Source organism: Microcebus murinus, chromosome 23, assembly GCF_040939455.1.
Source record: "Microcebus murinus isolate Inina chromosome 23, M.murinus_Inina_mat1.0, whole genome shotgun sequence".
NCBI lineage: Eukaryota > Metazoa > Chordata > Mammalia > Primates > Cheirogaleidae > Microcebus > Microcebus murinus.
The window spans coordinates 33,595,641-33,607,817 of NC_134126.1; the positions used below are offsets into that span (position 1 = coordinate 33,595,641).

At 40.3% G+C, this 12,177-nt stretch overlaps 1 protein-coding gene across 4 annotated transcripts in view; it reads right to left on the minus strand.

The window, feature by feature from the left end:
- Positions 1-1,402: 1,402 nt before the first annotated feature.
- Positions 1,403-12,177, minus strand: part of PTPRC (protein tyrosine phosphatase receptor type C) — a 109,882-nt gene continuing 99,107 nt past the window's right edge. For all 4 annotated transcript variants that reach the window (XM_075996986.1, XM_075996988.1, XM_075996987.1 and 1 more), the window contains 7 exons: positions 11,786-11,876; positions 10,360-10,493; positions 8,849-8,983; positions 6,764-6,886; positions 5,963-6,141; positions 4,420-4,555; positions 1,403-2,774 (listed from right to left, as the gene is read on the minus strand). In XM_075996986.1, the coding sequence (XP_075853101.1) occupies positions 2,487-2,774; positions 4,420-4,555; positions 5,963-6,141; positions 6,764-6,886; positions 8,849-8,983; positions 10,360-10,493; positions 11,786-11,876 (1,086 nt within the window). In that variant the 3' untranslated portion in view covers positions 1,403-2,486. The remainder of the gene's footprint in view (positions 2,775-4,419; positions 4,556-5,962; positions 6,142-6,763; positions 6,887-8,848; positions 8,984-10,359; positions 10,494-11,785; positions 11,877-12,177) is intronic.

Below are 12,177 nucleotides of genomic sequence, written 5' to 3' on the forward strand. Positions count from 1 at the left end.
ATTTGTCACTATGTACAAAATTAATGCTTTAGGAACTGAAGTTTTAAGATTGCTAAATGCAAATTTTATTCACAATGAATTGTGATACCAGGAATAAAACAAACCTTAAAAGAAATATGTCTCTTTTTGCCCAGGAAACATACAATGGAAATGGATCAGACTTTTTTAAGTTGGAATATTTTGCTTAATTTTTCTGACTTGGTCTTGGAATTAATAATGGTGATACCAAACTTAAGCAAACAAATCTTTTATATCTTGTGACACCCCCCCCCCGTGAATGTACTCCTTAACCATAAACATGGGTCTATAATTCATATAGTATTTTTTAAGTTAAAATCATAGACATAAAATTCCATGCTCTAGTGAGATGGATCTTACCTTCTGGTAGATACATGTTCTCACGGAGGCTCATTACTTTAGCTCTCTCATTACGACACCTCCCCATTTGTAGAAGAAAAAAAAAGAATGTTTCCAGCTTGCTTCTTAAACTAATAGAAATTACCATGGCTCTATTTACCATATTACCATGGCTCTATTCTGTGTCTTTGGAAGAATACTCTCAAAGTGGAAAAATACGCTTTTAAAACAGACGACATCGTCTTTGAAAGAAGTTAATAGCAGCTGAAATATCTGAAGACAAACTTCACTTGTAGATTATCTAGAACTTCTGTTGCTTGTAATTTGAAGCAAATCACAGATAAAATAGGCACATCCTACTACTGGTCCACTGAACACGAGAACTGCAAAGATTAAGGACAGTGACTAGTAAATGGCAACTGATCACGTTTCAGTAGAAGAAACCAAGGCACAAAAATTTGAATGGCTGCGGAGAGAAGTGAAGTGAGCTTCATTTCCTTCTGGTGACCGTGATTGGTGATTCTCAACTCCTGTTTTCTCATCAACCAAAGCTAGAGTAAGTAATCTTGACACAAATTAGAAACTGTTGCTTCATGGTAAAATTTACCTCTTTTTATCTGTTAAAGAATGGCAAGGAACTATGTAGTAGTGTAGAGATTAATTGCTAATATTATGTGTTATAACAATAAAAGAATTAGGAGTAGGGACACAAAATAAACGTGAGTTGAATGGACAGCAACTGACGCTGTGTAGTTAAGACATTTAAAATCTGTCAGGAGAGTGAAGACAGAAAAATCAAACCAAACTAAACGTAGTGCGTGACCAATGTAATAAGCTGATACGGAATTTACCAAAAGGAGTTGTTTCTATTACTGCTTGGAAAATACCACTATTCTTGAGTTTTATTCTAGATCCTAAACAATATTAGACTATGGGCCTTTAAAAATAACTGGGACCTGTGAAAGTGTGTTATTAGTTGCATTAAACCTATATTTTAATAGGTACATACATACATATTTCATATATGAACATGTAACACACTATATTATAAACAAGCAAAGATAATTGAATTTTATTGTGATTATTGGTATCAATTTCCAGGAAAAGCCGTCTAAGCAATCAAAGAAATTCAAAGTAAATGCTCTGCAATGAAAGTTAATGATGGACTTTAACATGGAAAAAATATGCATATTTCTCTCTCATATCAATGTTGAAGTCCATACAAATAGCTATATTGGTTTTATGTGTAAATATTTAACACAAATACATCTGTATGCTTCTATTTTTATATAGTGGATTTTAATCTATATTGCCATTGTTTATTTTAAATATGTTTATTTAAGTTCAACTGTAACACACATAAGTTTTGGTCAAAAGTATCAAGCAATGAGTTTCAAAGAATAATCCATACTGCAAAATACAGAGAATAATCCACATTGCAAAATTGTAAACCACAAAGACTCCATGAAGTTTCACGTGAAATCTTTAAATTAGATTAAATACACTTAAAAAGATAATTGGACTAAATGCTGATATTTGGAGTGTAAGATTTCCAAATGTCAATTTAGTTAACTTTCTTGCAGTAGGTATGCACAAATGCACACCACTTTTACATACTCTCTCTAGAAGTAAAATAGTGAACTACAAGCAAGATATATATGAATAGAACAAGGAGGCCATCTTGAGGTCATTCTAGAAATGTACATGTTTCCATTCTCGCAAAAAGCTCAATACACAGTTTGATCTAAAAAATAGCTGCTTATAGCTAAATTAACACTCCCCATAGAAAATGTGTTTTTTTCTTTACAAACACAAAAAGGCAAAGTTTAGCAAGAGGATTTAGATTCACGTAAAAGTAGTCTCTTTCTCTCTCACACGCACACACACACACACACACACACACACAAAGACTACAAAGTTGTTTTTGCCAAATGATAGATAAAATTTTAAAATTTAGCACAGGACTGTACAAACCGTTTCGACAGAACTATCTTAAATATGTTCCCACAGTAATAAAACAGAGACTTCCTACAAATTTCGTGAATATTCCAATGTATATGTATTTTCCCCTTCCTGCTTCTAGAAAAATAGAAATAACAGAAAACGTAAGGTGTTGAGATGCCCCACATTTATGTGTCGTCCTGCGCACTCTGAGCTAAGGCTGGACTCGCGGGGCCGTTGGCGGAATGTTCCGGCCCCTCAGGGCCGCCTGTGGGTGCGGAGCCTTCGGCCTCCTGGTTTCCTCCGTGGGCCTTCTCCGGGGCGCCGGGCGGACTCACGCAGTTGGCCTCCTGCTGCACCTTGTCCACCTCGTTGTCAAACTCGATTTTATCCTCTCGCCTGTTGTCTCTCTTCACTTGTCCATTCTGGGCGGGGTAGGTGCTGGCGATGGCGTCGTACAGGAACTGGTATTGCTCCTACGAAAGGAAGGCAGCGAGACATCACATGAATAAATAAAGTCGACGAAACTATTATTATTATTTTTTTTCCGCCAGATAAAAACGAGCAAGAATTAATCGTCTATCTGAGGAAGTCCAGGGTGGCGGAGAAGCGCTCTGCAGTGCTCTCGTAAGCGACATTCTGAGCGGTTTCCTTCCTTTCCAGTTCTAAAGGGCTGACAGTAGAGGACGTTCCAAACTTGACTTCCAGATTTTTCAAATGCCCCAAACTGCTGGTCATTCAGTCCCCCGGCAGGCCCTTCCCACGCCTTTTCCCGGGGTGCCAGTTTCTGTGTGTGTTCCCTTGGCCGATGCCCGCTCAGGGTTTGATAACCAGAGCAGAAATCGCCGGCTTTAAGAAGCCTGCCCTGACCTCCGTAGGCTGAATTCAATGCCCTCGTTTATGTTCTCCTGACAATTTCCATGTCACAGGACAGACTGATGACAAAAACAGAGCACTTACGATGCTCCCCGTACCCACTTTTCTTCGCAAGGTGGCCCTGCAGCTCCTCCCTTCCACATGGAGTTGGAGCCCATTTCTCCACTTTCCGAATCTGGACTGGCTTTGGGACTCGCTAGGCTAATAAGAAACGACGGTGATCTGGCACCTCTTGTATTTTCCTGGATTGAGCTGGATCCCAGTCTACCAAGTGAGGTATCCCAAGCATGGAAAAACGATCCCCACATGCACTCACCGGCGAACTGGTATTAACTGATCAACACCTCAGTGCACGTATAGGAATCACATCTATCGGGCGTCGGGCAGGTGGGAGGGGGAGGGGATGGGTATAAACACACATAATGGGTGCAGTGTGCACCGTCTGGGGGATGGACACGCTTGAAGCTCTGACCCGGGGGTTTGGGGGGGAGGCAACACACATAACCTAAACATTTGAACCCCCATAATATGCTGAAATAAAAAAAATACAGCGGAAAAAAGGCATTTTGTGTCCTGCAAGCTGGGCCTCAAGCACATCTCACAGAAGTCTGTTCTCTCTCTCTTGAAACCGCCACTTCCACGTGCATAAGCCCCGGTTCGTGTCCTGGGTGAGACAAGACCCACTCACCCCTGTGGCCATGGCGGCGTGGTGGCCGAGTGGCAGCCGCGTGGCAGATCACGGCAGCCTAGGTCATTTCAGACCCGCCAGCGCCCAGCGGACGCTGTCAGCTGGTGGCAGACTCGAGAGCCGGCCCGGGCTCCCCTGGCGGAGCCTGCCGAGATGGGTAGAACAACACAGCAGATCAGGGGACTGTTGAACTGTAACTAATGTATGTGTTTAGGCCACTAGACCCAGGGCTGACTTGTTACACAGCACAACTGACTGATACAGAATTAAAGGAAGAGAAATTAAGAAACTCGTGAGCATTTAAAGGAAATAACGCTTCATGAACCGTCACCACAGATGGCTGGCAAACCCTAAATTAAGTCTCTTATTTATATCGGTAATAATTCAATGGGAATTGTCGTGTGAAAACAGAAGAGAGAAAAGAAAATAGAAGAGAAAGAAAGGAAGATTAAGGGGGGGAAAGATCAAAGGAAAGGAAAGGAGAGGAGAGGAGAAGAAAGAACGCCGTTAGAGTGAAAATCCAGAGCAGGCCAGAAGCCGTGGTGAGGTGTACGTACAAACGTGGAGACCATTCCCGGCCTTGCTTTGCGTAGAGATTTTACTACTTGAAAAACATCCACCACCTCTTCTGTCTCCGCGCTTTCCAAGAGATTTAGCAAAGCACAGAATATTCCTGTTTGCTGAGATCCATCTCTATAAAAGGAAGAAAAGATAAAAAAAGAAAATAATTCTGTTTTTTTTCCCCTAAAAATGGTGATATTACAATAAAAACAGAGAGGAATATATTTTTACTTCATGTTTATTATAATTATTTTATTCCAATCTTTCTTAGGAGCCAGATTATTTATGCTAAGTGCATATTTTAGGCAAACGCTTTCAATTTTAGACTAATCCTGTAGTTTAAAAAGTATCTGTCATAGGCTTTCAAAATATACTTCTATTTAGTATTTTATGCATTTTGATGCATTTTTATTTACAGCTGAAGTTGTTAGAGCAGGTATCATAACGCCCATTTGATAGATGAGGAAACCATGATTTAGGGAAAATAAAGGCATAGCTAAAAACTGATGGACCCAGAAATATTAGACCTTATATTTTGTAAATTCCTAGACCACAGGTGCCTTCTCCTTCACTTTTTTGCCTTTTACCATGTTTTACAAAGGTTTCCACTTCTACCTTAGTAGAAAAGTGGTACCTGGTGGAATTATTCATTGAAAAGAGGCCAAACAAATAACTTACTGAACTATGAGAGCCGTAAAACATCATAACAAATATTCAATTTAAACAACATGTTATCAGCAGGACGCGTTATAGGAACTCAACAACATCCTAAGGAACACATATAGTTTTAAAGCTTAAATTTCCCTTCTTCAGCTTTCTTTCCACATAAATTTCACCTCTGAAATTTCAAATAAATGCTGCAAAGTGGTATATCTCTAAGGGCTTGGTTCTAGTACATGCAACTCCAATGTTAATAATGAGGAATTTTCAAAAATTCTAAAAGCATTTCACTAGATTTAAATTTCTCATTTTATTTTACTACTTGTCATTTCTCATTTACTTCAATAGACCTTTTACATTATGCACCCTTCTTTCAATGTCACTTAATTTAGGGTGTAGCTATAGACCTGCAGTTTAAGGTCTGCATAACAGAAGCTAATAAAATCAAGAATTACTTATATCATTACAATCTTTGCCTTCTGTATCAGTTTAGAGGATCCAATGATGGGTTTCACATTGAAGTTGCTAAGCATTGAGATTTCCCCTAACATTTAACTTATGTTTACCGAAGGCAAAATGTTCAGTCCTCTTAACCCTGTGACACCCAATAGAGTGGATCAACACGTATTATAAGTTTATATTTAATGTAATATCCATCCACCTATCCACTCACACAACCTTCCACCCATTAATTCTTTCTATCATGTTTCTATGATAATCGTGCCATGGAAACATAACTGAGTGACTGATTCCATACAAGGTTTGTCCTGTGGCTACGTGTTTTGCATATCAGAATAAATATTATTGAAGAGAAAATGTGGTCCAAGAAGTTGAGCACTGTGATGACTTTTAGAGCACATGCTAACCAATCCCACCCACCTGCAGTGAATGAGGAGCGGTGCGCTCTTGTGATACTTGCTCCCTTCAGAGGAATTCTTCTTGGGAAGCTTTTGCTTGAGGGTCTGAATCATAGAGATTAATTCTTTGGGCTCTGTAGGAAGCTGTTCCATGTTCCATTTAGTATATTGGTACTGGTGCACAGTGCGCGGATCTTTTCTCTAAAATCAGAAAGAAGGGAAGGGAGTATTACCCTGTTTCCCCAAAAATAAGACAGGGTCTTGTATGTATTTTTCCTCAAGAAGACACCTTAGGGCTTATTTTCAGGGGACGTGTTATTTTCCCCTCAAAGCCTCAGCTTGCAGCACGCACAGGATGGCCGGGACCTGACAGGGGGAGCCGGCCTTGTTGGTGGGGCTGCCCGCACCTTTCTGGTCACCTCTGGGATAGCAGCTGTCACCATGGGGCAGATGGGAAGGGCTGGTCGTCTTCTTTCCCACTCCACGACGAAATGCACGGGTTGTGCAAATGCGCTGCGCAGCCACGCCCGTCACTAGGGCTTATTTTCGGGGTAGGACTTCTATTGCGTGAATGCTTAGAAATCCTGCTAGGATTTTTTTTTTAATTTTATGGGTAGGTCTTATTTTCAGGGAAACAGTGAAGTTCAGCCTGTTTTATACTTCGTCATGTTTTCATCACAATTACTTTCATTTAAATAACTTAAAAGTTTTACCCACAAGCATCATGTAGATGGCGGCTTTGCTCACATCACGTAATTTACATTAGCTTTGCTATCAGGTCAATCACATCAACGCTACACACTCCCGAAGTTGTTTTTTGTACCTTGGAATGTCTCAGTTCAAAGACACGGACGGTATAAGCTGAAGATTTGTTTGTGTCTTTAAGGTCGACTTCTATATCTCCATATGTTTGCTTTCCTTCGCCCCAGTACTGAGCACAGAGTTCCTAGGTAAAAAAGAAGAAGGTTCAACAACTTCCGCACAAATGTTCCATCTGCTATTTACAGTATCCAGACAATCTCTATCTCTCTCTTTCTCTCTCTTCCCCCCCCCACAGACTTCCTTCTTTTCTATTAAGTGGAAATTGTTGTGTTCTAAAATTGAGATATGTCCATAAAATCCCAAACCAAAGCGTCATTTAACAAATATATATGATTTCCTTGTGCAAACAAAGGGAACCCAAGATGGCAAGGTGGCTGGGAGACCACGGACAGCCCTGTCTTCCCTAGTGCAGCTCTTTGAGATTTACTCCTCCTTTCCAAACCCTTATCGTCACCTCTTCAAAATCTACAGCCGACGTGAACTGGTGTCGGGTCACGAGCCCTCCAGTGATAACCCAGGTCCCACTGTCCCTCCGCTGTGCCTTGAGGAATGAGGCTGCATCTCCTGGGGTTTGCTTCCGCATGCCGCCAACCCGCCATGAGCAGCTCTACGTATGTTAACTGCATATCTAAGCAAGGGGCCGGTCTGAGGAGTACGCGAATCACAAAAGGGTTTCTTCTCTCTGCAAACTGTTGTCCGCCAACCACGACCCCACGATTGCTGGCACTGATAGGCATTCCTGCCTGCACTTCCCTTCTATATCCTGGCTCTCATGACGTATATGAAGGAAAAGATGACTGGAATGCATCTATATGTTCCAAATTCTGAACATATATTCATTTTTTAAGGAAGAGAAAAACACATAAAAATAAAACAGCAACTTTCTATGTGCAGAGGAGGTGGATCAGGAGAGAGAGGGAGAGAGAGAGGGGCATAATAAATCATAAATCTATTGCATGCTTATGAGGTTTAACATCTGTCAGAAAATATAGTAGGTGCTAAAACCAAGTAAGATCTACCCACCAGGGAAATTTTAATAATAACTCAAGGTACTAAGGAAAGAATCAAGTAAGTGTTACAGTCATTAAGTAAAAGATCAAATTGTATCTTAGGTTCTCCTCCAACTATAGAATTTTACGGTAATAAATATTCCATTGGAATAAAGAAGGGAGGACACAGATACATTTTTCAGGAGTTTTGTCTTGTTAAAAAAAAAAGGGGGGTGGAAATGGAGAGAGGGCGCGTTTTGTTATACGGAAGAATATCAGCAAAATTATGATTCGGTGAGAAGAATGTAAAAGATATATTAAGACTTGGCCAGGAAACCTGCTTGTCCAGAACGCAGAGTATGGACGGCATAAAAATGGGGGGGGGGCATGAAAAGACACACGCGGGGCTGACTGCTGGGGGTCCCCACTATCACACAAGTGTGCTTTTACTCTTGGAGAAGACGGTGCGACAACGTGGCTGCTGTTCGTTTGCGGTGACGCCCGCACTGCTGCGGCCCAGACAGCCGTGAGCAGCCTGCAAGACTGGATGGGGACGGATTGGAGAGACAGAGACATCCCAGACACAGCGGGGTGACGCCAAGCCAACGGCACCCCGTGACGAGGGGTCAGAAAGGCGTGGGCACAGCCGTGAAGCCAGCGATCCGAGAAGAGACGGTGATATCTCACGACATAAAGACTCTTAACCACTTCGGCACGGCGCTCACCGGCGCGACACCTCGCCCACGGCGGCACTCACAGTCCGCACGGCGGCCGCGCTGCGCGTGGACCACGAGTCCGTTTCCCTCTCGTGTGACGAGGAGAGCTCGAAAGCGCCGACAGCTTGTTCTACTTTACAGGCAGCTTTCCTTGTCATGTACATCAGAATAGGTGACATGCGCATGTTTGTTTTCATGACGCTATTTTTTTAATGTCCGCAATTTTATTTTGATAAATGAAAAATTAGAATTGATTCTAAAAAAAAAGCTGTAAAAGCTTTTGGCTGTCGATTAAAGTCCACGCTCGGTCATGTCATGGCTGTCAGCTAAAGTCGGCGCTGGTACCGAAGTGGTTAAAAAAAGATGCTCAGAAGCACACACCTGGTCTCCCTGCATCAGCTCTGTCAGCATGACAATCACTCTGACTTTCCTTTGGAAGATCATCTGCCAGAAGTCACTGGCGGTTTCTTTGAGCGGCCCCTGAGCGGCGATCATCACTTCCGGCTTCCAGTAGCTCTTAAGAAAGAAAAAAATAAACAAATAAATAACTAAGAACAGGGTGGCACTTTGTTACTACGGCTGAGGAGGGCACCGTGGATTCTTAAATACCCACCTGGACACAAAGTAACTTAGTTTGATGGCGTAAATGTTGTTACCTAAATGTTATTATGTAAAAGTATTAAGATTCTTAGCTCTATGGACACGCTTGAAGCTCTTACTCGAGGGGGGAGGAGGGCATGGGCAATATATGTAATCTTAACACTCGTATACCCCCATAATATGCTAAAAAAAATAAATAAATGACTTGCACGCAAAAAAAGATTCTTAGCTCAGAGAAATAATGTACTATCTACATGTAAAATGCTTACTCAGATAGTGATAACTCTTAGCTAATAATGTGAAATAAAGATTAAAACATATTGTCTTGCAAAATGAACACGTGTTCTCTTCCACCGAAAAATACTTTTTGGCTATAAAGGTTTGTCTGATTCCCGTGATTATAAAAAGGAGTTATCTATCGGGCACAATGTACACTATCTAGTGATACTGTGTTTCCCTGAAAATAAGACAGGGTCTTATATTTATTTTTCCTCAAGAAGACACCCTAGGGCTTATTTTCAGGGGATGTGTTTTGTTTTTTTTTTTTAAGCATGGTACAACAATCTACATGTATTCAAATAGAGTTAAGTTGTCTTCTTCTTAAACATCATCATCACTCTCCAAACCCCGAATTCCATCCTGAATTTCTTGTGACTCTATTTCCTTTAGAACCATTGGCCCCAATCTCTCCTGTCGAGCACTAGAGCTTTCATGGGGCAGATGAGAAGGGCTGCTCGTGCTCTTTCCCGCTCCTCGACGACATGCATGGGTTGTGCAGATGTGCTGCATAGCCACGCCCGTCACTAGGGCTTATTTTGGGGGTAGGGCTTCTATCGCACACATGCTTAGAAATCATTTGGTTAGAAATCAATGGTTAGAAATCATAAAGATGACAAGCAGCCCTTCTCATCTGCCTCGTGAGAGCTCTATTGCTCGACATGAGAGATTGGGGCCAGTGGTTCTAAAGGAAATAGAGTCGCAAGACATTCAGGATGGAATTCGGGGTTTGGAGAATGATGATGATGTTCCAGAACAAGATGACTCAACTCTATTTGAATCAATGTAGATGGTTGTACCGTACTTAAAAAAAAAATAACACATCCCCTGAAAATAATCCCTGGGGTATCTTCTTGAGGAAAAATAAATATAAGACTCTGTCTCATTTTCGGGGAAACAGAGTAGTTAAGAGCAAACTCATCGCTTTTTATAAAATCACTTAATAAAAGGCCCTAATAACATAGATATGTTTTTAAAAGGGTCAGGTCCTGAGGTTTGGAGGTTAGGATACCTACCATGATAAAGGAAGCGTTGATGTACTTGCTGGTCTCTTCTGCGTCACTGTCCTCATCAGAGGATTCTTCTGAGTCCTGCTCACTCTCCTTGCTCATCTCCAGTTCGTGTTTCAGGGGCACCCTGTTAAAGTCGTCTACGCAAGATACATTACTGGTGAGTCCTCCTTCAAAACACCAAATCTCTGCCTCATTGTCAAGTGGAAATTAAAAAACATTCCAAAGGGGACAGATATCGTATCATGTAAATTTATTGATCTAAATGAAATGAGATCCTACATAAAATTCAGTGCTCCTTGATTAAGAAATTATTTTTTTAAAAACTCTGAGAGAAAAAAGGTCCCAAAAGGGCTCCAGCAAAATCGCAGGACATAACTCTATGGTAAGCAACAAATAGACATAATGTTCCATATGTTTATTTCATCTTTGATACATATATTTTAGTTTTCTCTGCACTATCATAATTCTGCTTGACCCAATTTAAAAAATACATAGCTTAGGTTTTTGTCTCTTAATTATATCTTATTAACATTAAATTAACAATCTTAGTTAAATTGGTATCTCGGATTATTATTTAATTGTTAAATTAGTCTAAAATTATTTGGTTCATAATGTCTCACTGTTTCTCAATTTCATTAATCTATAATATCCTGACCAAGTGAACTGATTAACTACATCATCATCAATTCTGTATTTTAAGCTGTGTTCATAAGAACTTCTGCAGAAATTAGCTAGGTCAACCATGCACTGATCTGATTTATTTGGTTGTCTAGTTTATTAGCTTGGGTTATATTTCATCCACACTAATTTTAGTGTATGCAGCTGAATAAAATTAGAGTTGTAGCAGATGTAATCATGTCAATATGCTTAAATAGTAGAATTTAAGTCTTGGAAACTGTGCATATTTTGATCTGTTAAATTTGATGATTGATAGTTCATAGAATATTCCCCCCCCCCCACTTTCAACCTCCCAGCTATAAGGGATGAAAAGAAAACATGAAGTGAACAAATGGATGTAATTTTTTGCTATTCGGCAACTGCCCTGGAGTAAATAACAGAAATAAACTAAAAATAAGAGAGAGAACTGGTAAAAAGAGACTTGATTATTTTTCTCCCAGATTCAGAAGTTCCATCTTTCTGACAACACATTTCTGAAATAATTGGTGGAAAGAAAACACTGGATTTAGTCTACCTTCCAAAGTCCATTGTAAGTGGTTCTAAAAAGGATTCTAAATATTTTCTATAAGTAAAATTTAAATAGCCTATTAACTTCTTCTCTATCATCAAGCAAACGTTTAAAACTTACTTCAAAGTCATTTGTGTGTGTGTGTGAGTGTGTGTGAGAGTGTGTGTGTGTCTCACATTAAACAAATCCAAAAGAGAGGTCAACTTCATCTGACACAAGAACAAAATAAAATAAAATACATACAAGGGATGACATTCGAATTCCTGTTTTTGCTTTTGTTTTCTTCTTGATTTCCAATGTGCTGCGCCCTCCAGCTCCTGTATGAAGGAAGTCTCTGAGCAAAAAAGAAATAGAACAGAAAACTCCTTTTAAAATGTAAAGATTGGCTCAGTTTATTATTGTGCCATACTATGATCCCTAAAGAAAAACGTTTCATTCATTTTGGGGAAATCTGCATACACCCCCTAGAACTCACAGTTTTTACGTTTGCCTCTGAATTTTTCCTTTCGGGTTTCTCAGCTATTTGGTACTTTTAATACGATAAGTTTGAACCTAAAAAGATATAGTTACGTAACAGAATACGTGCCTCCTTCGTAAGAGCTGCTTGAGAGCAAAGTAGTATAGTCAGTTCCCGC